Source organism: Nematostella vectensis, chromosome 10, assembly GCF_932526225.1.
Source record: "Nematostella vectensis chromosome 10, jaNemVect1.1, whole genome shotgun sequence".
NCBI classification, from domain to species: Eukaryota; Metazoa; Cnidaria; class Anthozoa; order Actiniaria; family Edwardsiidae; genus Nematostella; species Nematostella vectensis.
The window spans coordinates 3,832,515-3,856,339 of record NC_064043.1 but is presented as its reverse complement, the minus strand read 5'-3'; the positions used below and the strand labels follow the sequence as shown (position 1 = coordinate 3,856,339).

Below are 23,825 nucleotides of genomic sequence, written 5' to 3'. Positions count from 1 at the left end.
TAGAAGGAGATAGGATACAATTATTTTTTCTCTGAGATATATTCAATTAGCGCACACATTTCGCAACAGCAACCAATTTCTTGCACTCGCATTTTCTACCGTTACAGCATTGCGTCTTGTATACAACGTCGTAATTACCTAATCGTCGGATCATATACATAGGGTCTCTCATCTTTATTGGACGGGCCCACACAGAAGAGCAGTTCCATTTACTGGCTTTAAATTGCTGTCGGCATTCTCTTTCGGCGGAGTTCGAGGCGTACAGGATACTGTTCTTTAATGTTTCGAGGCTCTCTTGTTGTAGAATCAGCTTCGCGGTACTGCAAAAAGTGTCAAATCGAATTAGAAGAAGATTAGAGAGAATATATCACTAACGCGTGCGCTGTTCGATCATTGATTTTCCTATTTGCGATAATCGCAACGTTGGTGCTACTTACAGTTTTTGGCCAGTGGAGGAGTTGAGAATGACGAGCTAGGTAATTATCAATTGCAATTTCATTTTTCTTGAAAGGTCTTTTCTCTTGGTGAATATATCGTGTTGTTGCTTAAGTCAGCTTGTTTGTGTGAGCTACCAAAATGTCCAGACATTTATAAAGACCGCCAAAACAAATCTATTCTAATTTTGAACAATGGTCCTGAGCCAGTGAACAAGGAATCAATTCAACAAGCAAACAATAAGCGCAAAAACCGCGGTATTTTCTTGCTTGAGACAAAAGGAACTGTTAAAAGTAAACCAGGAATCAATTTAACAAGCAAACAATAAGCGCAAACACCGCGGTATTTTCTTCCTTGAGACAAAAAAAGTGTGAAAATTGATAGTGTTCGGCGGGTGTTTATTTTTTTATGGTTCAGGACAGTTTGACAAAATTTATGAATTTAGAAAAAAAACATGGAGCCTTTCGATCTCCCTCATAGTATTCAGGGTGCCAGTACCACTAGACCATATGGGAACTTCATGGAGTTGAACATTAATCTTGGCAAAATTTATCTCTGCGCTTTAGAGGAATCAATAAAAATACAACTTTCCCACACCGGGAATCGAACCCGGGCCACGGCGGTGAGAGCGCCGGATCCTAACCACTAGACCATATGGGAATTTCATATAGCTGAAAATCTATTTTGCCCAAATTTATCTCTGCGTTGTAATGAAATAAAGAAAAATACAACTTTTCCACACCGGGAATAGAACCCGGGCTACGGCGGTGAGAGCGCCGGATCCTAACCACTAGACCATATGGGAACTTCATGTAGTTGAAAATCCATTTTGCCCAAATTTATCTCTGCGTAGTGAAGAAATCAAGAAAAGTACATCTTTCCCACACCGGGAATCGAATACGGGTTACGTCGGTGAGAGCGCCGGATCCTAACCACTAGACCATATGGGAATTTCATATAGTTGAAGATCTATTTTGCCCAAATTTATCTCTGCGTAGTGAAGAAATCAAGAAAAATACATCTTTCCCACACCGGGAATCGAACCCGGGCCACGGGGGTGAGAGCGCCGGATCCTAACCACCAGACCATATGGGAATTTCATATAGTTGAAGATCTATTTTGCCCAAATTTATCTCTGCGTTGTAAAGAAATCAAGAAAAATACATCTTTCCCACACCGGGAATCGAATCCGGGCCACGGCGGTGAGAGCGCCGGATCCTAACCACTAGACCATATGGGAACTTCATATAGTTTAAGATCTATTTTGCCCAAATTTATCTCTGCGTTGTAAAGAAATCAAGAAAAATACAAATTTCCCACACCGGGAATCGAACCCGGGCCACGGCGGTGAGAGCGCCGGATCCTAACCACTAGACCATATGGGAACTTCATATAGTTTAAGATCTATTTTGCCCAAATTTATCTGTGCGTTGTAAAGAAATCAAGAAAAATACAACTTTCCCACACCGGGAATCGAACCCGTGCCACGGCGGTGAGAGCGCCGGATCCTAACCACTAGACCATATGGGAATTTCATATAGTTGAAAATCTATTTTGCCCAAATTTATCTCTGCGTTGTAAAGAAGAGAGCGCCGGATCCTAACCACTAGACCATATGGGAATTTTTATGTAGTTGACATTAACTTTTGCTGGACATTCCTAACCACTACACCATATGTTTAGGGCATGTAGTCATCCACCGGCTGATCTAACTCGATTCAATAATACATATTACAGCACTTTTTCTGAAACTTGACGTTTTTCTTTCAAGAAAGCGCTTCAATGGAGATACAACACACAAGCCATTTTTTCAGGACATTTTATTTACAACATTCCATATCGTTCTGACTATGTACATATTCTAAGTTGTGACGTATACTTTAGAAGGAGATAGGATACAATTATTTTTTCTCTGAGATATATTCAATTAGCGCACACATTTCGTAACAGCAACCAATTTCTTGCACTCGCTACACTTGATGTCACAACACCAGACAAACTTACAGTTACATTTGCTACTTCTGACGGCTAACTTTTTCTCCACTCGATAATCACAAGACGTACACATCTGAATGCACTCCAAGTAATTTGGGCTATCGCTGCTACATTCTCGACCTAGCACACCGGTTGACCCTTTCTTTGTGTCGCGGTGACAGTAGTCTGGAGAGGGTTTTAGGAAGACCAGGCTGCGACGGGCTTTTTTGGTCAGCGGTGCAAACACACGGGAAGGAAGTTTCAAAACAAGCTTGTTGGTATGCAGACGGACTTTTTGAGCTTGTTGGTACTTTGCTTTAAGGTAGTCTCCTATTTCGGAAAACAGTGGCAGTGTTTTCCAGCAGCTTTTGCTCGAACATCCGCCGGACACGCCGTGGCACTTGCACTGTTGCTTTAAAGTCTTCTTAACAGCCTAAAAAAAAGAAAAGAAAAATCCGTAAGCTTTAATGAATACATTTAAACACCACCGAGTAAACCCCTTTATATATATCATGTAACTGTTTGAGTTATGGCAGCATTCCTATTACACTTACTTTGCGCCCAACAGCGTTGTTGTGCAAATGGATGACCGCTCTGGCCTTGCGCTTGTCCACATGGCGGGCGTTTAGGAAGTGTTTGGAAAGCACTTCACCAAACTTGACATTGTCGTTGCACCCCCGCCATTCTCCAGCTTGGCCCGTCTGTCGCACACACGCGCAATTCCTAAAGATGCCTCTCCTACAGTCCCTGGTTAAGAAATACGTGACGGCTGCGGCATTTATACTGTGTACGAAGGCTGTCTCTCTGTTAGCTGTGAATGCAAGAAAACAATCCATTTAGATATGCATTTAGATAACACACATTAACACTTAAAGAAAAATATGTTATATTTTTCGAGCGTGTCCCTATTGTGGTTTCACATACAGCATTTTCTACCGTTACAGCATTGCGTCTTGTATACAACGTCGTAATTACCTAATCGTCGGATCATATACATAGGGTCTCTCATCTTTATTGGACGGGCCCACAAAGAAGAGCAGTTCCATTTACTGGCTTTAAATTGCTGTCGGCATTCTCTTTCGGCGGAGTTCGAGGCGTACAGGATACTGTTCTTTAATGTTTCGAGGCTCTCTTGTTGTAGAATCAGCTTCGCGGTACTGCAAAAAGTGTCAAATCGAATTAGAAGAAGATTAGAGAGAATATATCACTAACGCGTGCGCTGTTCGATCATTGCTTTTCCTATTTGCGATAATCGCAACGTTGGTGCTACTTACAGTTTTTGGCCAGTGGAGGAGTTCAGAATGACGAGCAAGTTAATTATCAATTGCAATTTCATTTTTCTTGAAAAGTATTTTCTCTTGGTGAATATATCGTGTTGTTGCTTATGTCAGCTTGTTTGTGTGAGCTACCAAAATGTCCAGACATTTATAAAGACCGCCAAAACAAATCTATTCTAACTTTGAACAATGGTCCTGAACCAGTGAACAAGGAATCAATTAAACAAGCAAACAATAAGCGCAAAAACCGCGGTATTTTCTTGCTTGAGACAAAACAAAGTGTGAAAATTGATAGTGTTTGGCGGGTGTTTATTTTTTTATGGTTCAGGACAGTTTGACAAAACTGCCACCGCCACGGCGGTGAGAGCGCCGGAACCTAACCACTAGACCATATGGGAATTTTTATGTAGTTGAAATGAACTTTTGCTAGACATTCCTCACCACTACCCCATATGGGAAGGGCATGTAGTCATCCATCGGCTAATCTAACTCGATTCAATAATACATATTACAGCACTTTTTCTGAAAAATGACGTTTATCTTTCAAGAAAGCGCTTCAATTGAGATATTAAATTTATCTCTGCGTTTTAAAGAAATCAAGAAAAATACAACTTTCCCACACCGGCAATCGAACCCGGGCCATAGCGGTGACAGCGCCGGATCCTAACCACTAGACCATATGGGAATTTCGTATAGTTGAAGATCTATTTTGCCCAAATTTATCTCTGCGGTGTAAAGAAACCAAGAAAAATACATCTTTCCCACACCGGGAATAGAACCCTGGCCACGGCGGTGAGAGCGCCGGATCCTAACGACTAGATCATATGGGAATTTTTATGTAGTTGACATTAACTTTTGCTGGACATTCCTAACCACTACACCATATGTTTAGGGCATGTAGTCATCCACCGGCTGATCTAACTCGATTCAATAATACATATTACAGCACTTTTTCTGAAACTTGACGTTTTTCTTTCAAGAAAGCGATTCAATGGAGATACAACACACAAGACATTTTTTCAGGACATTTTATTTACAACATTCCATATCGTTCTGACTATGTACATATTCTAAGTTGTGACGTATACTTTAGAAGGAGATAGGATACAATTATTTTTTCTCTGAGATATATTCAATTAGCGCACACATTTCGCAACAGCAACCAATTTCTTGCACTCGCATTTTCTACCGTTACAGCATTGCGTCTTGTATACAACGTCGTAATTACCTAATCGTCGGATCATATACATAGGGTCTCTCATCTTTATTGGACGGGCCCACACAGAAGAGCAGTTCCATTTACTGGCTTTAAATTGCTGTCGGCATTCTCTTTCGGCGGAGTTCGAGGCGTACAGGATACTGTTCTTTAATGTTTCGAGGCTCTCTTGTTGTAGAATCAGCTTCGCGGTACTGCAAAAAGTGTCAAATCGAATTAGAAGAAGATTAGAGAGAATATATCACTAACGCGTGCGCTGTTCGATCATTGATTTTCCTATTTGCGATAATCGCAACGTTGGTGCTACTTACAGTTTTTGGCCAGTGGAGGAGTTGAGAATGACGAGCTAGGTAATTATCAATTGCAATTTCATTTTTCTTGAAAGGTCTTTTCTCTTGGTGAATATATCGTGTTGTTGCTTAAGTCAGCTTGTTTGTGTGAGCTACCAAAATGTCCAGACATTTATAAAGACCGCCAAAACAAATCTATTCTAATTTTGAAAAATGGTCCTGAGCCAGTGGACAAGGAATCAATTCAACAAGCAAACAATAAGCGCAAAAACCGCGGTATTTTCTTGCTTGAGACAAAAGGAACTGTTAAAAGTAAACCAGGAATCAATTTAACAAGCAAACAATAAGCGCAAACACCGCGGTATTTTCTTCCTTGAGACAAAAAAAGTGTGAAAATTGATAGTGTTCGGCGGGTGTTTATTTTTTTATGGTTCAGGACAGTTTGACAAAATTTATGAATTTAGAAAAAAACATGGAGCCTTTCGATCTCCCTCATAGTATTCAGGGTGCCAGTACCACTAGACCATATGGGAACTTCATGGAGTTGAACATTAATCTTGGCAAAATTTATCTCTGCGCTTTAGAGGAATCAATAAAAATACAACTTTCCCACACCGGGAATCGAACCCGGGCCACGGCGGTGAGAGCGCCGGATCCTAACCACTAGACCATATGGGAATTTCATATAGCTGAAAATCTATTTTGCCCAAATTTATCTCTGCGTTGTAAAGAAATAAAGAAAAATACAACTTTCCCACACCGGGAATCGAACCCGGGCCACAGCGGTGAGAGCGCCGGACCCTAACCACTAGACCATATGGGAACTTCATATAATTGAAGATCTATTTTGCCCAAATTTATCTCTGCGTTGTAAAGAAATCAAGAAAAATACAACTTTCCCACACCGGGAGTCGAACCCGGGCCACGGCGGTGAGAGCGCCGGATCCTAACCACTAGACCATATGGGAACTTCATGTAGTTGAAAATCCATTTTGCCCAAATTCATCTCTGCGTAGTGAAGAAATCAAGAAAAATACAACTTTCCCACACCGGGAATCGAACCCGGACCACGGCGGAGAGAGCGCCGGATCCTAACCACTAGACCATGTGGGAACTTCATGTAGTTGAAAATCCATTTTGCCCAAATTTATCTCTGCGTAGTAAAGAAATCATAAAAAAATACATCTTTCCAACACCAGGAATCGAAAAGGGTCACGTCGGTGAGAGCGACGGATCCTAACCACTAGATCATATGGGAATTTCATATAGTTAAAGATCTATTTTGCCCAAATTTATCTCTGCGTTGTAAAGAAATCAAGAAAAATACATCTTTCCCACACCGGGAATCGAAACCGGGCCACGGCGGTGAGAGCGCCGGATCCTAACCACTAGACAATATGGGAATTTCATATAATTGAAGATCTATTTTGCCCAAATTTATCTCTGCGTTGTAAAGAAATCAAGAAAAATACAACTTTCCCACACCGGGAATCGAACCCGGGCCACGGCGGTGAGAGCGCCGGATCCTAACCACTAGACCATATGGGAATTTCATATAGTTGAAAATCTATTTTGTCCAAATTTTTCTCTTCGTTGTAAAGAAATAAAGAAAAATAAAACTTTTCCACACCGGGAATAGAACCCGGGCAACGGAGGTGAGAGCGCCGGATCCTAACCACTAGACAATATGGGAATTTCATATAGCTGAAAATCTATTTTGCCCAAATTTATCTCTGCGTTGTAAAGAAATAAAGAAAAATACAACTTTCCCACACCGGGAATCGAACCCGGGCCACGGCGGTGAGAGCGCCGGACCCTAACCACTAGACCATATGGGAACTTCATGTAGTTGGAAAACCATTTTGCCCAAATTTATCTTTGCGTTGTAAAGAAATCAAGAAAAATACAACTTTCCCACACCGGGAATCGAACCCGGGCAACGGCGGTGAGAGCGCCGGATCCTAACCACTAGACCATATGGGAACTTCATATAATTGAAGATCTATTTTGCCCAAATTTATCTCTGCGTTGTAAAGAAATCAAGAAAAATACAACTTTCCCACACCGGGAGTCGAACCCGGGCCACGGCGGTGAGAGCGCCGGATCCTAACCACTAGACCATATGGGAACTTCATGTAGTTGAAAATCCATTTTGCCCAAATTTATCTCTGCGTAGTGAAGAAATCAAGAAAAATACAACTTTCCCACACCGGGAATCGAACCCGGGCCACGGCGGTGAGAGCGCCGGATCCTAACCACTAGACCATGTGGGAACTTCATGTAGTTGAAAATCCATTTTGCCCAAATTTATCTCTGCGTAGTGAAGAAATCATAAAAAAATACATCTTTCCAACACCAGGAATCGAAAAGGGTCACGTCGGTGAGAGCGACGGATCCTAACCACTAGATCATATGGGAATTTCATATAGTTGAAGATCTATTTTGCCCAAATTTATCTCTGCGTTGTAAAGAAATCAAGAAAAATACATCTTTCCCACACCGGGAATCGAAACCGGGCCACGGCGGTGAGAGCGCCGGACCCTAACCACTAGACCATATGGGAACTTCATGTAGTTGGAAAACCATTTTGCCCAAATTTATCTCTGCGTTGTAAAGAAATCAAGAAAAATACAACTTTCCCACACCGGGAATCGAACCCGGGCCACGGCGGTGAGAGCGCCGGATCCTAACCACTAGACCATATGGGAACTTCATATAGTTTAAGACCTATTTTGCCCAAATTTATCTCTGCGTTGTAAAGAAATCAAGAAAAATACAACTTTCCCACACCGGGAATCGAACCCGGGCCACGGCGGTGAGAGCGCCGGATCCTAACCACTAGACCATATGGGAATTTCATATAGTTGAAAATCTATTTTGCCCAAATTTATCTCTGCGTTGTAAAGAAATAAACAAAAAAACAACTTTCCCACACCGGGAATCGAACCCGGGCCACGGCGGCGAGAGCGCCAGATCCTAACCACTAGACCATATGGAAATTTCATGTAGTTGAAATTCCATTTTGCCCAAATTTATCTCTGCGTAGTGAAGAAATCAAGAAAAGTACATCTTTCCCACACCGGGAATCGAATACGGGTCACGTCGGTGAGAGCGCCGGATCCTAACCACTAGACCATATGGGAATTTCATATAGTTGAAGATCTATTTTGCCCAAATTTATCTCTGCGTTGTAAAGAAATAAAGAAAAATACAACTTTTCCACACCGGGAATAGAACCCGGGCCACGGCGGTGAGAGCGCCGGATCCTAACCACTAGACCATATGGGAACTTCATGTAGTTGAAAATCCATTTTGCCCAAATTTATCTCTGCGTAGTGAAGAAATCAAGAAAAGTACATCTTTCACACACCGGGAATCGAATACGGGTCACGTCGGTGAGAGCGCCGGATCCTAACCACTAGACCATATGGGAATTTCATATAGTTGAAGATCTATTTTGCCCAAATTTATCTCTGCGTAGTGAAGAAATCAAGAAAAATACATCTTTCCCACACCGGGAATCGAACCCGGGCCACGGCGGTGAGAGCGCCGGATCCTAACCACTAGACCATATGGGAATTTCATATAGTTGAAGATCTATTTTGCCCAAATTTATCTCTGCGTTGTAAAGAAATCAAGAAAAATACATCTTTCCCACACCGGGAATCGAAACCGGGCCACGGCGGTGAGAGCGCCGGATCCTAACCACTAGACAATATGAAAATTTCATATAGTTGAAGATCTATTTTGCCCAAATTTATCTCTGCGTTGTAAAGAAATCAAGAAAAATACAACTTTCCCACACCGGGAATCGAACCCGGTCCACGGCGGTGAGAGCGCCGGATCCTAACCACTAGACCATATGGGAACTTCATATAGTTTAAGATCTATTTTGCCCAAATTTATCTCTGCGTTGTAAAGAAATAAAAAAAAATACAACTTTTCCACACCGGGAATAGAACCCGGGCCACGGCGGTGAGAGCGCCGGATCCTAACCACTAGACCATATGGGAACTTCATGTAGTTGAAAATCCATTTTGCCCAAATTTATCTCTGCGTAGTGAAGAAATCAAGAAAAGTACATCTTTCCCACACCGGGAATCGAATACGGGTCACGTCGGTGAGAGCGCCGGATCCTAACCACTAGACCATATGGGAATTTCATATAGTTGAAGATCTATTTTGCCCAAATTTATCTCTGCGTAGTGAAGAAATCAAGAAAAATACATCTTTCCCACACAGGGAATCGAACCCGGGCCACGGCGGTGAGAGCGCCGGATCCTAACCACTAGACCATATGGGAATTTCATATAGTTGAAGATCTATTTTGCCCAAATTTATCTCTGCGTTGTAAAGAAATCAAGAAAAATACATCTTTCCCACACCGGGAATCGAACCAGGGCCACGTCGGTGAGAGCGCCGGATCCTAACGACTAGATCATATGGGAATTTTTATGTAGTTGACATTAACTTTTGCTGGACATTCCTAACCACTACACCATATGTTTAGGGCATGTAGTCATCCACCGGCTGATCTAACTCGATTCAATAATACATATTACAGCACTTTTTCTGAAACTTGACGTTTTTCTTTCAAGAAAGCGCTTCAATGGAGATACAACACACAAGACATTTTTTCAGGACATTTTATTTACAACATTCCATATCGTTCTGACTTTGTACATATTCTAAGTTGTGACGTATACTTTAGAAGGCGATAGGATACAATTATTTTTTCTCTGAGATATATTCAATTAGCGCACACATTTCGTAACAGCAACCAATTTCTTGCACTCGCTACACTTGATGTCACAACACCAGACAAACTTACAGTTACATTTGCTACTTCTGACGGCTAACTTTTTCTCCACTCGATAATCACAAGACGTACACATCTGAATGCACTCCAAGTAATTTGGGCTATCGCTGCTACATTCTCGACCTAGCACACCGGTTGACCCTTTCTTTGTGTCGCGGTGACAGTAGTCTGGAGAGGGTTTTAGGAAGACCAGGCTGCGACGGGCTTTTTTGGTCAGCGGTGCAAACACACGGGAAGGAAGTTTCAAAACAAGCTTGTTGGTATGCAGACGGACTTTTTGAGCTTGTTGGTACTTTGCTTTAAGGTAGTCTCCTATTTCGGAAAACAGTGGCAGTGTTTTCCAGCAGCTTTTGCTCGAACATCCGCCGGACACGCCGTGGCACTTGCACTGTTGCTTTAAAGTCTTCTTAACAGCCTAAAAAAAAGAAAAGAAAAATCCGTAAGCTTTAATGAATACATTTAAACACCACCGATTCAACCCCTTTATATATATTATGTAACTGTTTGAGTTATGGCAGCATTCCTATTACACTTACTTTGCGCCCAACAGCGTTGTTGTGCAAATGGATGACCGCTCTGGCCTTGCGCTTGTCCACATGGCGGGCGTTTAGGAAGTGTTTGGAAAGCACTTCACCAAACTTGACATTGTCGTTGCACCCCCGCCATTCTCCAGCTTGGCCCGTCTGTCGCACACACGCGCAATTCCTAAAGATGCCTCTCCTACAGTCCCTGGTTAAGAAATACGTGACGGCTGCGGCATTTATACTGTGTACGAAGGCTGTCTCTCTGTTAGCTGTGAATGCAAGAAAACAATCCAATTAGATATGCATTTAGATAACACACATTAACACTTAAAGAAAAATATGTTATATTTTTTGAGCGTGTCCCTATTGTGGTTTCACATACAGCATTTTCTACCGTTACAGCATTGCGTCTTGTATACAACGTCGTAATTACCTAATCGTCGGATCATATACATAGGGTCTCTCATCTTTATTGGACGGGCCCACACAGAAGAGCAGTTCCATTTACTGGCTTTAAATTGCTGTCGGCATTCTCTTTCGGCGGAGTTCGAGGCGTACAGGATACTGTTCTTTAATGTTTCGAGGCTCTCTTGTTGTAGAATCAGCTTCGCGGTACTGCAAAAAGTGTCAAATCGAATTAGAAGAAGATTAGAGAGAATATATCACTAACGCGTGCGCTGTTCGATTATTGCTTTTCCTATTTGCGATAATCGCAACGTTGGTGCTACTTACAGTTTTTGGCCAGTGGAGGAGTTCAGAATGACGAGCAAGTTAATTATCAATTGCAATTTCATTTTCCTTGAAAAGTATTTTCTCTTGGTGAATATATCGTGTTGTTGCTTATGTCAGCTTGTTTGTGTGAGCTACCAAAATGTACAGACATTTATAAAGACCGCCAAAACAAATCTATTCTAACTTTGAACAATGGTCCTGAACCAGTGAACAAGGAATCAATTAAACAAGCAAACAATAAGCGCAAAAACCGCGGTATTTTCTTGTTTGAGACAAAACAAAGTGTGAAAATTGATAGTGTTTGGCGGGTGTTTATTTTTTTTATGGTTCAGGACAGTTTGACAAAACTGCCACCGCCACGGCGGTGAGAGCGCCGGATCCTAACCACTAGACCATATGGGAATTTTTATGTAGTTGAAATGAACTTTTGCTAGACATTCCTCACCACTACCCCATATGGGAAGGGCATGTAGTCATCCATCGGCTGATCTAACTCGATTCAATAATACATATTACAGCACTTTTTCTGAAAAATGACGTTTATCTTTCAAGAAAGCGCTTCAATTGAGATATTAAATTTATCTCTGCGTTTTAAAGAAATCAAGAAAAATACAACTTTCTCACACCGGGAATCGAACCCGGGCCATAGCGGTGACAGCGCCGGATCCTAACCACTAGGCCATATGGGAATTTCATATAGTTGAAGATCTATTTTGCCCAAATTTATCTCTGCGTTGTAAAGAAATCAAGAAAAATACAACTTTCTCACACCGGGAATCGAACCCGGGCCACGGCGGTGAGAGCGCCGGATCCTAACCACTAGACCATATGGGAATTTCATATAGTTGAAAATCTATTTTGCCCAAATTTATCTCTGCGGTGTAAAGAAATCAAGAAAATACATCTTTCCCACACCGGGAATAGAATACGGGTCACGGCGGTGAGAGCGCCGGATCCTAACCTCTAGACCATATGGGAACTTCATATAGTTTAAGATCTATTTTGCCCAAATTTATCTCTGCGGTGTAAAGAAATCAAGAAAATACATCTTTCCCACACCGGGAATAGAACCCTGGCCACGGCGGTGAGAGCGCCGGATCCTAACGACTAGACCATATGGGAACTTCATGTAGTTGAAGATCTATTTTGCCCAAATTTATCTCTGCGGTGTAAAGAAATCAAGAAAAATACATCTTTCCCACACCGGGAATCGAACCCGGGCCACGGCGGTGAGAGCGCCGGATCCTAACGACTAGACCATATGGGAATTTCATATAGTTAAAGATCTATTTTGCCCAAATTTATCTCTGCGTTGTAAAGAAGAGAGCGCCGGATCCTAACCACTAGACCATATGGGAATTTTTATGTAGTTGACATTAACTTTTGCTGGACATTCCTAACCACTACACCATATGTTTAGGGCATGTAGTCATCCACCGGCTGATCTAACTCGATTCAATAATACATATTACAGCACTTTTTCTGAAACTTGACGTTTTTCTTTCAAGAAAGCGCTTCAATGGAGATACAACACACAAGACATTTTTTCAGGACATTTTATTTTACAACATTCCATATCGTTCTGACTTTATAAATATTCTAAGTTGTGACGTATACTTTAGAAGGAGATAGGATACAATTATTTTTTTCTCTGAGATATATTCAATTAGCGCACACATTTCGCAACAGCAACCAATTTCTTGCACTCGCATTTTCTACCGTTACAGCATTGCGTCTTGTATACAACGTCGTAATTACCTAATCGTCGGATAATATACAGAGGGTCTCTCATCTTTATTGGACGGGTCCACACAAAAGAGCAGTTCATTTACTGGCTTTAAATTGCTGTCGGCATTCTCTTTCGGCGGAGTTCGAAGCGTACAGGATACTGTTCTTTAATGTTTCGAGGCTCTCTTGTTGTAGAATCAGCTTCGCGGTACTGCAAAAAGTGTCAAATCGAATTAGAAGAAGATTAGAGAGAATATATCACTAACGCGTGCGCTGTTCGATCATTGATTTTCCTATTTGCGATAATCGCAACGTTGGTGCTACTTACAGTTTTTGGCCAGTGGAGGAGTTGAGAATGACGAGCTAGGTAATTATCAATTGCAATTTCATTTTTCTTGAAAGGTCTTTTCTCTTGGTGAATATATCGTGTTGTTGCTTAAGTCAGCTTGTTTGTGTGAGCTACCAAAATGTCCAGACATTTATAAAGACCGCCAAAACAAATCTATTCTAATTTTGAAAAATGGTCCTGAGCCAGTGGACAAGGAATCAATTCAACAAGCAAACAATAAGCGCAAAAACCGCGGTATTTTCTTGCTTGAGACAAAAGGAACTGTTAAAAGTAAACCAGGAATCAATTTAACAAGCAAACAATAAGCGCAAACACCGCGGTATTTTCTTCCTTGAGACAAAAAAAGTGTGAAAATTGATAGTGTTCGGCGGGTGTTTATTTTTTTATGGTTCAGGACAGTTTGACAAAATTTATGAATTTAGAAAAAAACATGGAGCCTTTCGATCTCCCTCATAGTATTCAGGGTGCCAGTACCACTAGACCATATGGGAACTTCATGGAGTTGAACATTAATCTTGGCAAAATTTATCTCTGCGCTTTAGAGGAATCAATAAAAATACAACTTTCCCACACCGGGAATCGAACCCGGGCCACGGCGGTGAGAGCGCCGGATCCTAACCACTAGACCATATGGGAATTTCATATAGCTGAAAATCTATTTTGCCCAAATTTATCTCTGCGTTGTAAAGAAATAAAGAAAAATACAACTTTCCCACACCGGGAATCGAACCCGGGCAACGGCGGTGAGAGCGCCGGATCCTAACCACTAGACAATATAGGAACTTCATATAAGTGAAGATCTATTTTGCCCAAATTTATCTCTGCGTTGTAAAGAAATCAAGAAAAATACAACTTTCCCACACCGGGAATCGAACCCGGGCCACGGCGGTGAGAGCGCCGGATCCTAACCACTAGACAATATGGAAATTTCATATAGTTGAAGATCTATTTTGCCCAAATTTATCTCTGCGTTGTAAAGAAATCAAGAAAAATACAACTTTCCCACACCGGGAATCTAACCCGGGCCACGGCGGTGAAAGCGCCGGATCCTAACCACTAGACCATATGGGAACTTCATGTAGTTGAAAATCCATTTTGCCCAAATTCATCTCTGCGTAGTGAAGAAATCAAGAAAAATACATCTTTCCAACACCAGGAATCGAAAAGGTTCACGTCGGTGAGAGCGCCGGATCCTAACCACTAGACCATATGGGAATTTCATATAGTTGAAGATCTATTTTGCCCAAATTTATCTCTGCGTTGTAAAGAAATCAAGAAAAATACAACTTTTCCACACCGGGAATCGAACCCAGGCCACGGCGGTGAGAGCGCCGGATCCTAACCACTAGACAATATGGAAATTTCATATAGTTGAAGATCTATTTTGCCCAAATTTATCTCTGCGTTGTAAAGAAATCAAGAAAAATACAACTTTCCCACACCGGGAATCTAACCCGGGCCACGGCGGTGAAAGCGCCGGATCCTAACCACTAGACCATATGGGAACTTCATATAGTTTAAGATCTATTTTGCCCAAATTTATCTCTGCGTTGTAAAGAAATCAAGAAAAATACAACTTTCCCACACCGGGAATCGAACCCGGGCCACGGCGGTGAGAGCGCCGGATCCTAACCACTAGACCATATGGGAATTTCATATAGTTGAAAATCTATTTTTCCCAAATTTATCTCTGCGTTGTAAAGAAATAAAGAAAAATACAACTTTCCCACACTGGGAATAGAACCCGGGCCACGGCGGTAAGAGCGGCGGACCCTAACCACTAGACCATATGGGAACTTCATGTAGTTGGAAAACCATTTTGCCCAAATTTATCTCTGCGTAGTGAAGAAATCAAGAAAAATACAACTTTCCCACACCGGGAATCGAACCCGGGCCACGGCGGTGAGAGCGCCGGATCCTAACCACTAGACCATATGGTAACTTCATATAGTTTAAGATCTATTTTGCCCAAATTTATCTCTGCGTAGTGTAGAAATCAAGAAAAATACATCTTTCCCACACCGGGAATCGAACCCGGGCCACGGCGGTGAGAGCGCCGGATCCTAACCACTAGACCATATGGGAATTTCATATAGTTGAAAATCTATTTTGCCCAAATTTATCTCTGCGTTGTAAAGAAATAAAGAAAAATACAACTTTTCCACACCGGGAATAGAACCCGGGCCACGGCGGTGAGAGCGCCGGATCCTAACCACTAGACCATATGGGAACTTCATGTAGTTGAAAATCCATTTTGCCCAAATTTATCTCTGCGTAGTGAAGAAATCAAGAAAAGTACATCTTTCCCACACCGGGAATCGAATACGGGTCACGTCGGTGAGAGCGCCGGATCCTAACCACTAGACCATATGGGAATTTCATATAGTTGAAGATCTATTTTGCCCAAATTTATCTCTGCGTAGTGAAGAAATCAAGAAAAATACATCTTTCCCACACCGGGAATCGAACCCGGGCCACGGCGGTGAGAGCGCTGGATCCTAACCACTAGACCATATGGGAATTTCATATAATTGAAGATCTATTTTGCCCAAATTTATCTCTGCGTTGTAAAGAAATCAAGAAAAATACAACTTTTCCACATCGGGAATCGAACCCAGGCCACGGCGGTGAGAGCGCCGGATCCTAACCACTAGACAATATGGGAATTTCATATAGTTGAAGATCTATTTTGCCCAAATTTATCTCTGCGTTGTATAGAAATCAAGAAAAATACAACTTTCCCACACCGGGAATCGAACCCGGGCAACGGCGGTGAGAGCGCCGGATCCTAACCACTAGACCATATGGGAACTTCATATAGTTTAAGATCTATTTTGCCCAAATTTATCTCTGCGTTGTAAAGAAATCAAGAAAAATACAACTTTCCCACACCGGGAATCGAACCCGGGCCACGGCGGTGAGAGCGCCGGATCCTAACCACTAGACCATATGGGAATTTCATATAGTTGAAAATCTATTTTGCCCAAATTTATCTCTGCGTTGTAAAGAAATCAAGAAAAATACAACTTTCCCACACCGGGAATAGAACCCGGGCCACGGCGGTGAGAGCGCCGGATCCTAACCACTAGACCATATGGGAACTTCATATAGTTGAAAATCTATTTTGCCCAAATTTATCTCTGCGTTGTAAAGAAATAAAGAAAAATACAACTTTCCCACACCGGGAATCGAACCCTGGCCACGGCGGTGAGAGCGCCGGATCCTAACCACTAGACCATATGGGAACTTCATGTATTTGAAAATCCATTTTGCCCAAATTTATCTCTGCGTAGTGAAGAAATCAAGAAAAGTACATCTTTCCCACACCGGGAATCGAATACGGGTCACGTCGGTGAGAGCGCCGGATCCTAACCACTAGACCATATGGGAATTTCATATAGTTGAAGATCTATTTTGCCCAAATTTATCTCTGCGTAGTGAAGAAATCAAGAAAAATACATCTTTCCCACACCGGGAATCGAACCCGGGCCACGGCGGTGAGAGCGCCGGATCCTAACCACTAGACCATATGGGAATTTCATATAGTTAAAGATCTATTTTGCCCAAATTTATCTCTGCGTTCTAAAGAAATCAAGAAAAATACATCTTTCCCACACCAGGAATCGAAACCGGGCCACGGCGGTGAGAGCGCCGGATCCTAACCACTAGACCATATGGGAACTTCATGTAGTTAAAGATCTATTTTGCCCAAATTTATCTCTGCGTTCTAAAGAAATCAAGAAAAATACATCTTTCCCACACCAGGAATCGAAACCGGGCCACGGCGGTGAGAGCGCCGGATCCTAACCACTAGACCATATGGGAACTTCATGTAGTTAAAGATCTATTTTGCCCAAATTTATCTCTGCGTTCTAAAGAAATCAAGAAAAATACATCTTTCCCACACCAGGAATCGAAACCGGGCCACGGCGGTGAGAGCGCTGGATCCTAACGACTAGACCATATGGGAATTTTTATGTAGTTGACATTAACTTTTGCTGGACATTCCTAACCACTACACCATATGTTTAGGGCATGTAGTCATCCACCGGCTGATCTAACTCGATTCAATAATACATATTACAGCACTTTTTCTGAAACTTGACGTTTTTCTTTCAAGAAAGCGCTTCAATGGAGATACAACACACAAGACATTTTTTCAGGACATTTTATTTACAACATTCCATATCGTTCTGACTATGTACATATTCTAAGTTGTGACGTATACTTTAGAAGGAGATAGGATACAATTATTTTTTCTCTGAGATATATTCAATTAGCGCACACATTTCGTAACAGCAACCAATTTCTTGCACTCGCTACACTTGATGTCACAACACCAGACAAACTTACAGTTACATTTGCTACTTCTGACTGCTAACTTTTTCTCCACTCGATAATCACAAGACGTACACAAGATGCAACGTTGGTGCTACTTACAGTTTTTGGCCAGTGGAGGAGTTCAGAATGACGAGCAAGGTAATTATCAATTGCAATTTCATTTTTCTTGAAAAGTATTTTCTCTTGGTGAATATACCGTGTTGTTGCCTAAGTCAGCTTGTTTGTGTGAGCTACCAAAATGTCCAGACATTTATAAAGACCGCCAAAACAAATCTATTCTAATTTTGAACAATGGTCCTGAAACAGTGAACCAGGAATCAATTAAACAAGCAAACAATAAGCGCATACGCCGGGGTATGTTCTTGCTTGAGACAAAAGAAAGTGTGAAAAAAAACCCAGGAATCAATTTAACAAGCAAACAAAATTGCAAACACCGCGGTATTTTCTTTCTTGAGACAAAGAAAAATGTGAAAATTGATAGTGTTTCGCTGGTGTTTATTTTTTATGGTTCAGGACAGTTTGACAAATTTTATGAACTTTAGAAAAAAGGGAAAGATGGAGACATTCGATCTCCCTTATAGTTTTCAGGGTGCCAGTATTAATAGACATGAAAATTTTATGTAGTTTAACATTAATTTGTAAAAATGGGTTGTTTCTTGGTGTTACGGAGCACCTACACCAAAAACACAATGGAATAGAGTACAAAGGCCTTGAGCTCCAAAAACGAAGCTCCCCGTAACACCAAGGAATACCCACAAAATGTATCTCTGCGCTTTAGAGGAGTGAAGAAAAATACAACTATCCCATACCGGGAACTTTCCCACACCGTGAATCGAACCCGGGCCACGGCGGTGAGAACGCCGGATTCTAACCAATAAACCATATGGGAATTTCATGTAGTTGAATATGTATTATGCCCAAATTTATCTCTGCGCTTTAGAGAATCAAGAAAAATATAATAGTCCGGCGGATATGTGTTTTAATTGCGCACTTTTTGCTAAAGTTACCAATTTTAGCATAGTGATAGTTTTTAATACCCTTTTCAAGATAGGCTATAGAGCCAAGCTCAGATCGGCTTTGATTTCTAATTAATAAGGAGTATTGATTTGGCCGCCATTTTGAACCGGAAGTAAACTACTTTTTTATAAAAAATAAATAAACTTGCACATTTTGATACTGTTTTTCACTAGACAACAAATATGAAAATCAACAAATGTATTTATACCCAATATTTTTTTTTAAATAACTGCAAATTTGTCATTTTTGGAACTTTAAAGGTGATAGCCACCTTTAACCGGAAGTAGTCGCAAGTAAAACCTCGGTTGTCCCCCCCCCCCCCACCCCGCGCCCTTAACCCATTGACTCCTGGCTATTTTTGAGCTGAATTTACAAAAAACAGACTGAAAACAGATATCTCCCCCCTTGTTCTGAGTTTTATACAGCCCGTCAAAGTCAAACACAGCTGCACCTAGTCAGCGGTATCCAAGCTTTCCAACAGTGCTTTGCGGTCCCCACTTTTAATCCCTCGTCGTTGTGCTGAAGCCAGCACAAGTTGATGGTTGCTTTTATTTTTCATAAAAAATACAGCTATGAGCATATTAGGAGAGTGTCTCAGGACATCATGAAGTCTTTTGGGGCATAATTGAGTGCTTTGCTTATGGATATTTGCAAGCAAAGGTGGATTCATGATGATTTTTTCTTGTTTGGCTTTGCCTGGATGAGAAAATAATTTTCTAATGAATCACCACAGCTCTCCTAAATGCTGTCTTTTCTGAAACCAAATTGGTTCCAAAATTGTTTACACTGCTATTGTGGGTCTGTATGACCTGGGATTGATTTGTTTGGCTTCGGGGTGAAAAGACTTATAAAAAAACCGTCTGACTTTGGGGAGAGGAGTGTTGACTGGCCCTCCCCTGGTGACTTTTTCCCTGGATCTCCCAGAATGCTTTTCAATCCGTAAAGGCATCTTTGTGGTTTTACAAGCCTTCAAGGAGTGGACATTGTGTTTTGAGGCCATGGAAATGAACCTGGAGGATCAGAATAAAGGTATTAATTTGTGTCTTGAGCTGTGTTTGCTGATCTATCTCCCTTGTGTTGTATTTTGAGCGTTTTATTGAGAGGGGTGATTCTGCTTTTCTTTCCTTGTTCGATTTGAAATTTGTCAAAGAACCTGTGCTATTATTTGGCTTAAGAGTAGATGCCAACACCTTGGTTGGATACATATCTTCAAGACCATTTATCCCTTAGACTGATGCCTGAGTATCTTCATCTTGTTGTGTTTAGTTTGCATTTATGAATTTTTTGGGTTGTGGGTACTTCCCAAAGCCGGTACAGGCCGGTTGAGGGGTCAATGTGTTAAGCAAAAGACACCAATTTTATTGCAGTTGTAGGTTGCAATAACCTTTATAAGATAAGCTATGGATCCAAGATAAAATCGGCTTTCATCTCCGACTAATATTGTTAATTATAATTGCAGCCATTTTGCAATGCAGATTAAATTTGGCATTTTTGAAAGCACATAGATGCACATCTTGTTTAAAAGTCTACGACTTAAATATTCATGAAATCCATTTAATACTTTTAAGTTGTAAAAAAATCAAAACTGATTAGGTTTCTGCTATTAATTTTACCTTTTTTTAAACCGGAGGTAGGTTTCCAAACCTGTTTCTGCACACTCTAATCAAACCAGGTTAATGCATATACGAATAAGCAATGAACCTTTTTTTCAAAAATAGAATTGCACAAATGATAAATGCACCAATTTATTATAAATGTTTTCTTGCTATGTGAGCCTCGGCATTTTGTTAAAAATTAGTGAAATCTTAGTCAGGCTGGACGTTCTTGAAAATAGATTCTTATAAAATAAATAGAGTGTGGTTCATAATACGTCGGTCTAACGCAATAACAAACTCCGATAATAATAATAATAATAATAATAATAATAATAATAATAATAATAATAATAATAATAATAATAATAATAATAATAATAATAATAATAATAATAATAATAATAATAATAATAATAATAATAAGATCTTTATTAAAAATAATCCCGACAGACAGACGTAGCGGGTTACAAACCATTAATTACTTATATACTTCTCTACTAAATAAGGTTAAAAAGACATCTATTTACAAAACAGCGTTTGAAACGCTGTGTCTTTACTTGCGGCAAGATAAAATCATGCCCCCTTTTCCTCAGGCTGCAAGTTTTCCGTTTCGGCAGCATGCAACTCAGGCAGTGGTTGTTATCTGATGTTATCCTCTCTCATAGTTTGACGTCCCTATCTCCGATTATTTCTGCAATTGGTGTGTAACTGGTTGTGTACTCGTATCTAGCAGCACGCTTACAAAAACGATCGACTTGCAATAAATTCTTGCTGTCGTATGCACAGGCCCAGACTTCAATAGCATAATAGAACAGGGACATAATGAGACTGTCAAACAAAAGAGTGAGTTCTTGCATGGTGTATCCGTAAAATTTACAAACTCTTAAAATGTATAACCTACTGCTGGCCTTAGAAATCATCTGTTCAAAATGAGTGTCCCAATTACATGGTTGTTCATTGAACGTCACGCCTAGTAATTTAAGTTCCTCTTTCCTACTTATATCTGGTTCAGGTTCTGCAATGGGCTTCATTGTCCTCCCCCTGATTACCATTTCCCATGTTTTGGAGAGATTTAGCATCATCCGATTTCCCTTTGACCAATTCTTGATATTCTGAACTTCAACTGAAGATAAATCAGCAGAGTTATGTCGTTGAGGAATGCTCAGCGTGATGTCATCGGCGTACTTAACCAAGAGGATCTTACTAGGGTTGACCGGGATAATGTCGTTCACCATAATGGAAAACAAGACAGGTCCCAACACAGTCCCTTGAGGAACACCTCTGTCGATCTCGACAAACTTCGTTGACACCCCATCCACCACCACCCTTTGTTTACGGTTACCCAAAAAGCTAACAATCAAGTTAATGACATAAGGATTAATGTCATAGGACTTAAGCTTTCTGCATACTATCTCATGGGAAACAGAGTCGAAGGCCTTGCTAAAATCAAAAGAAAATACTCTGACGAAGTCAACGTCCTTGTCTAACCAGTTTAGCCAATGGTGCTGACACTTAAGCAAGGCAATGGTGGTATTGTGGCCTTGCTTATAGGCAAACTGATCCGATCATATTTGTGAGTTCAGAGCAGATGACACTTCTTGTTTGCAGACCAGCCTTTCGAAGATTCTCATTATGATGTTAGTCAATGATATAAGTAACTGATTGCATTCGTGCAATGGCGATTCTTTGGGAATGGGTGTCACGTAGTTTCTACAGAGAAGGGACCATTTGATGTTTCAGAGAGCTGTTGAAGATTTTGGTAATGACAGGTGCCAGGTGATGGCCATAATCCCGCCAGAGCGAATATGGGAACTCATCAGGCCCAGAAGCAGTTCTCTTTTGATGATTTAAGAGATTTGTTACTGCGTGCTCGTCGATAGAAGGGACTTTGCAACCCTCAGGTATCGGCACTAGCGCCGGAGCTTTATATGTATCATCCGTGTTAATGGCCTGGAAATAGGTGTTAATTTAATCAGGCTGTAACACCATACTAACAGGAGTCCCCTGCGATTTCCTTCCCGTAATCCTATTCGCTACGTCCCACCACCCCTTGGAGCCCCTAGAGTGTTCCTTGCTTTCATTCTGAACAGACATCACCTGGTTCATGCGGATTAATTTATTAATTCTTTCTTAGCATCTGGTGTTCTCAGCCTCGCTGCGGAACCGTGAAGTCTTGTTCCTGATGTTACAGAGATGTTTGACCAAGGGCGACATATAGGGTGGGTCCCTGGATGACATTTTGACCTTGATACAGGGGAAACTTTGATCAAACAAATTTCACAACCTGTCATTCAAAGTTCGTACGCATTCCTCAGGATTTTCAAAGTTAAAATCTTTAGCCCACTTCAGCTTTGAAATCTCTAATTTCGAGTCCATAGCAACCTTCCTATGGTCACGTGTGTCCCTGAGGCTGACATATTTTCTGCTGGGTTTAACAGGGGCCAATGGCGGTACAGTGACTACAAGATGGTCGGATCTTACAAGACCTTTGTTCACTGAGCCATGTTTCTATAGGAAAGGATAATTAGTGAGAAAGACATCCAGAATACGTTCTCCCCTGGTGGGGACCTTGACCATTTGGTGTAATGCATGTTAACGCGTAAACTCACTAATGTTCAACTGATTTATATCACCAGCTATGATGATCTTAGCATTAGGGTTCTCCAGTAAAATCTGGTCACACGTATCAGACATGAAGTCAAGTAATTCAGCTGCATCATAGACTGGGTTTGGAGGGTGGTATATACTAGCCGCATAAAATTCCGAGTTTGGTGTTGTTATTATGCACCAAACAGTCTCAGATTCGAAACTAGCAGCTACATTGAGCACTTTGATCTTCCAATAATTTCGGCAGATGATTGCAACTCCTCCACCAGCTCTGAGATCCGCTCGGTCCTTCCTCACCATCACATAACCATCAGGGCAGATCAAGTGCGATAGAATCTTTTTATTCAACCATGACTTAGAGACGAAGCATATGTCGATCTTATTTGAGCTCAGCTCAGCATAAAGAGCCGGGGCTGCGTCAGGCTTGGCAAGAGATCTGGCATTAAGAACCATGCACTTTGGGACTATTCTACGAGCAGTGGGTCCTGAGGAAGGTTTAATCAACGAGAGAGTTTGCGTTCGTGTCGTTTTCCTTTCGTGACAGCCATTGCGTGACCAATTTGAAATAACAACAGGAATCTTGTAAACTTTGCTGTTTAGTCTTTCCTTTACCTTTTTCCCGGCCCTGCATCGTCTATATTTCCGGCGAACTGGACAGTGATCTAAGTTGTCTGGTCCCGGGTTCCATTCGACGTCCATTGAAGTTGTCAAATCTGGCGGGAACGGATGAAGAAGAGAAATATGTCCACGCTTGTGCCATATGCTAATCGGCCTGAACTAAAACTTGGCAAATCTTAGCCTCCAAGGCAGCAAATTCCTCACGGTTACTCTCGAATACGCTGAGTAGCCTCTTATATTATAGTAATGAGGGGCATTGAGATTCCCCATCCAAGACCCAGCGATAAAAGCGATGAAAAACAG

The 23,825-nt window shown here is 41.3% G+C and overlaps 2 protein-coding genes and 43 non-coding genes across 47 annotated transcripts; all 45 read right to left on the bottom strand.

The window, feature by feature from the left end:
* Positions 1-30: 30 nt before the first annotated feature.
* Positions 31-5,413, bottom strand: LOC5509529 (protein Wnt-8b). Of its 2 annotated transcripts, XM_048733666.1 has the most exons (5): positions 3,684-4,068; positions 3,385-3,566; positions 2,964-3,220; positions 2,376-2,842; positions 31-59 (listed from the first exon to the last, which is right to left on the bottom strand). In XM_048733666.1, the coding sequence occupies exons 1-5, from the start codon at positions 3,743-3,745 to the stop codon at positions 47-49; spliced, it is 981 nt and encodes a 326-aa protein (XP_048589623.1). In that variant the 5' UTR covers positions 3,746-4,068; the 3' UTR covers positions 31-46. The 2 variants fall into 2 exon arrangements, with proteins under 2 accessions (XP_048589623.1, XP_048589624.1); XM_048733667.1 differs by lacking the exons at positions 31-59; positions 3,385-3,566; positions 3,684-4,068 and adding exons at positions 4,915-5,096; positions 5,214-5,413 and having other exon boundaries at positions 2,188-2,842.
* Positions 1,024-1,095, bottom strand: Trnae-cuc. Its single transcript has one exon. It is a non-coding gene; the product is annotated as a tRNA-Glu (tRNA).
* Positions 1,459-1,530, bottom strand: Trnae-cuc. Its single transcript has one exon. It is a non-coding gene; the product is annotated as a tRNA-Glu (tRNA).
* Trnae-cuc lies at positions 1,604-1,675 on the bottom strand. Its single transcript has one exon. It is a non-coding gene; the product is annotated as a tRNA-Glu (tRNA).
* Positions 1,749-1,820, bottom strand: Trnae-cuc. Its single transcript has one exon. It is a non-coding gene; the product is annotated as a tRNA-Glu (tRNA).
* On the bottom strand, positions 1,894-1,965 carry Trnae-cuc. The gene has a single exon. It is a non-coding gene; the product is annotated as a tRNA-Glu (tRNA).
* LOC116616363 (protein Wnt-8a-like) lies at positions 4,807-11,388 on the bottom strand. 2 transcript variants are annotated; one of them, XM_048733665.1, is made up of 5 exons: positions 11,268-11,388; positions 10,969-11,150; positions 10,548-10,804; positions 9,960-10,426; positions 4,807-4,835 (listed from the first exon to the last, which is right to left on the bottom strand). In XM_048733665.1, exons 1-5 carry the CDS (start codon positions 11,327-11,329, stop codon positions 4,823-4,825), a joined length of 981 nt encoding a protein of 326 aa, XP_048589622.1. In that variant the 5' UTR covers positions 11,330-11,388; the 3' UTR covers positions 4,807-4,822. The 2 variants fall into 2 exon arrangements, with proteins under 2 accessions (XP_048589622.1, XP_032234360.2); XM_032378469.2 differs by lacking the exon at positions 4,807-4,835 and having other exon boundaries at positions 9,823-10,426.
* On the bottom strand, positions 5,799-5,870 carry Trnae-cuc. Its single transcript has one exon. It is a non-coding gene; the product is annotated as a tRNA-Glu (tRNA).
* Positions 5,944-6,015, bottom strand: Trnae-cuc. Its single transcript has one exon. It is a non-coding gene; the product is annotated as a tRNA-Glu (tRNA).
* On the bottom strand, positions 6,089-6,160 carry Trnae-cuc. The gene has a single exon. It is a non-coding gene; the product is annotated as a tRNA-Glu (tRNA).
* On the bottom strand, positions 6,234-6,305 carry Trnae-cuc. Its single transcript has one exon. It is a non-coding gene; the product is annotated as a tRNA-Glu (tRNA).
* On the bottom strand, positions 6,669-6,740 carry Trnae-cuc. The gene has a single exon. It is a non-coding gene; the product is annotated as a tRNA-Glu (tRNA).
* Positions 6,959-7,030, bottom strand: Trnae-cuc. The gene has a single exon. It is a non-coding gene; the product is annotated as a tRNA-Glu (tRNA).
* On the bottom strand, positions 7,104-7,175 carry Trnae-cuc. The gene has a single exon. It is a non-coding gene; the product is annotated as a tRNA-Glu (tRNA).
* On the bottom strand, positions 7,249-7,320 carry Trnae-cuc. The gene has a single exon. It is a non-coding gene; the product is annotated as a tRNA-Glu (tRNA).
* Positions 7,394-7,465, bottom strand: Trnae-cuc. Its single transcript has one exon. It is a non-coding gene; the product is annotated as a tRNA-Glu (tRNA).
* On the bottom strand, positions 7,684-7,755 carry Trnae-cuc. The gene has a single exon. It is a non-coding gene; the product is annotated as a tRNA-Glu (tRNA).
* Positions 7,829-7,900, bottom strand: Trnae-cuc. The gene has a single exon. It is a non-coding gene; the product is annotated as a tRNA-Glu (tRNA).
* On the bottom strand, positions 7,974-8,045 carry Trnae-cuc. Its single transcript has one exon. It is a non-coding gene; the product is annotated as a tRNA-Glu (tRNA).
* Trnae-cuc lies at positions 8,119-8,190 on the bottom strand. Its single transcript has one exon. It is a non-coding gene; the product is annotated as a tRNA-Glu (tRNA).
* On the bottom strand, positions 8,409-8,480 carry Trnae-cuc. The gene has a single exon. It is a non-coding gene; the product is annotated as a tRNA-Glu (tRNA).
* Positions 8,699-8,770, bottom strand: Trnae-cuc. Its single transcript has one exon. It is a non-coding gene; the product is annotated as a tRNA-Glu (tRNA).
* On the bottom strand, positions 8,989-9,060 carry Trnae-cuc. Its single transcript has one exon. It is a non-coding gene; the product is annotated as a tRNA-Glu (tRNA).
* On the bottom strand, positions 9,134-9,205 carry Trnae-cuc. Its single transcript has one exon. It is a non-coding gene; the product is annotated as a tRNA-Glu (tRNA).
* Trnae-cuc lies at positions 9,424-9,495 on the bottom strand. Its single transcript has one exon. It is a non-coding gene; the product is annotated as a tRNA-Glu (tRNA).
* A 641-nt stretch (positions 11,389-12,029) lies between the features above and the next one.
* On the bottom strand, positions 12,030-12,101 carry Trnae-cuc. Its single transcript has one exon. It is a non-coding gene; the product is annotated as a tRNA-Glu (tRNA).
* A 361-nt stretch (positions 12,102-12,462) lies between these two features.
* On the bottom strand, positions 12,463-12,534 carry Trnae-cuc. The gene has a single exon. It is a non-coding gene; the product is annotated as a tRNA-Glu (tRNA).
* A 1,374-nt stretch (positions 12,535-13,908) lies between these two features.
* Positions 13,909-13,980, bottom strand: Trnae-cuc. Its single transcript has one exon. It is a non-coding gene; the product is annotated as a tRNA-Glu (tRNA).
* A 73-nt stretch (positions 13,981-14,053) lies between these two features.
* Positions 14,054-14,125, bottom strand: Trnae-cuc. The gene has a single exon. It is a non-coding gene; the product is annotated as a tRNA-Glu (tRNA).
* A 73-nt stretch (positions 14,126-14,198) lies between these two features.
* Positions 14,199-14,270, bottom strand: Trnae-cuc. Its single transcript has one exon. It is a non-coding gene; the product is annotated as a tRNA-Glu (tRNA).
* A 73-nt stretch (positions 14,271-14,343) lies between these two features.
* Positions 14,344-14,415, bottom strand: Trnae-uuc. Its single transcript has one exon. It is a non-coding gene; the product is annotated as a tRNA-Glu (tRNA).
* Positions 14,416-14,632: 217 nt separating this feature from the next.
* On the bottom strand, positions 14,633-14,704 carry Trnae-cuc. Its single transcript has one exon. It is a non-coding gene; the product is annotated as a tRNA-Glu (tRNA).
* A 73-nt stretch (positions 14,705-14,777) lies between these two features.
* On the bottom strand, positions 14,778-14,849 carry Trnae-uuc. Its single transcript has one exon. It is a non-coding gene; the product is annotated as a tRNA-Glu (tRNA).
* A 73-nt stretch (positions 14,850-14,922) lies between these two features.
* Trnae-cuc lies at positions 14,923-14,994 on the bottom strand. Its single transcript has one exon. It is a non-coding gene; the product is annotated as a tRNA-Glu (tRNA).
* A 218-nt stretch (positions 14,995-15,212) lies between these two features.
* Trnae-cuc lies at positions 15,213-15,284 on the bottom strand. The gene has a single exon. It is a non-coding gene; the product is annotated as a tRNA-Glu (tRNA).
* Positions 15,285-15,357: 73 nt separating this feature from the next.
* Positions 15,358-15,429, bottom strand: Trnae-cuc. Its single transcript has one exon. It is a non-coding gene; the product is annotated as a tRNA-Glu (tRNA).
* A 73-nt stretch (positions 15,430-15,502) lies between these two features.
* Positions 15,503-15,574, bottom strand: Trnae-cuc. The gene has a single exon. It is a non-coding gene; the product is annotated as a tRNA-Glu (tRNA).
* A 218-nt stretch (positions 15,575-15,792) lies between these two features.
* On the bottom strand, positions 15,793-15,864 carry Trnae-cuc. Its single transcript has one exon. It is a non-coding gene; the product is annotated as a tRNA-Glu (tRNA).
* A 218-nt stretch (positions 15,865-16,082) lies between these two features.
* On the bottom strand, positions 16,083-16,154 carry Trnae-cuc. Its single transcript has one exon. It is a non-coding gene; the product is annotated as a tRNA-Glu (tRNA).
* A 73-nt stretch (positions 16,155-16,227) lies between these two features.
* On the bottom strand, positions 16,228-16,299 carry Trnae-cuc. The gene has a single exon. It is a non-coding gene; the product is annotated as a tRNA-Glu (tRNA).
* Positions 16,300-16,372: 73 nt separating this feature from the next.
* Positions 16,373-16,444, bottom strand: Trnae-cuc. Its single transcript has one exon. It is a non-coding gene; the product is annotated as a tRNA-Glu (tRNA).
* Positions 16,445-16,517: 73 nt separating this feature from the next.
* Trnae-cuc lies at positions 16,518-16,589 on the bottom strand. Its single transcript has one exon. It is a non-coding gene; the product is annotated as a tRNA-Glu (tRNA).
* Positions 16,590-16,807: 218 nt separating this feature from the next.
* Trnae-cuc lies at positions 16,808-16,879 on the bottom strand. Its single transcript has one exon. It is a non-coding gene; the product is annotated as a tRNA-Glu (tRNA).
* A 73-nt stretch (positions 16,880-16,952) lies between these two features.
* Positions 16,953-17,024, bottom strand: Trnae-cuc. The gene has a single exon. It is a non-coding gene; the product is annotated as a tRNA-Glu (tRNA).
* Positions 17,025-17,097: 73 nt separating this feature from the next.
* Trnae-cuc lies at positions 17,098-17,169 on the bottom strand. The gene has a single exon. It is a non-coding gene; the product is annotated as a tRNA-Glu (tRNA).
* Positions 17,170-23,825: the final 6,656 nt, after the last annotated feature.

What these genes read in the sequence shown, in the direction of transcription:
- LOC116616363 (XM_048733665.1), bottom strand. Translation starts at nt 11,329, where the DNA reads ATGAAATTGCAATTGATAATTAACTTGCTCGTCATTCTGAACTCCTCC. An exon ending in TCCTCCACTGGCCAAAAACT is followed by an intron (nt 11,151 to 11,267) that starts GTAAGTAGCACC and finishes CACTTTTTGCAG; the next exon opens with TACCGCGAAGCTGATTCTAC. An exon ending in GTATATGATCCGACGATTAG is followed by an intron (nt 10,805 to 10,968) that starts GTAATTACGACG and finishes TTGCATTCACAG; the next exon opens with CTAACAGAGAGACAGCCTTC.
- LOC5509529 (XM_048733666.1), bottom strand. Translation starts at nt 3,745, where the DNA reads ATGAAATTGCAATTGATAATTAACTTGCTCGTCATTCTGAACTCCTCC. An exon ending in GTATATGATCCGACGATTAG is followed by an intron (nt 3,221 to 3,384) that starts GTAATTACGACG and finishes TTGCATTCACAG; the next exon opens with CTAACAGAGAGACAGCCTTC. An exon ending in ACAACGCTGTTGGGCGCAAA is followed by an intron (nt 2,843 to 2,963) that starts GTAAGTGTAATA and finishes TCTTTTTTTTAG; the next exon opens with GCTGTTAAGAAGACTTTAAA.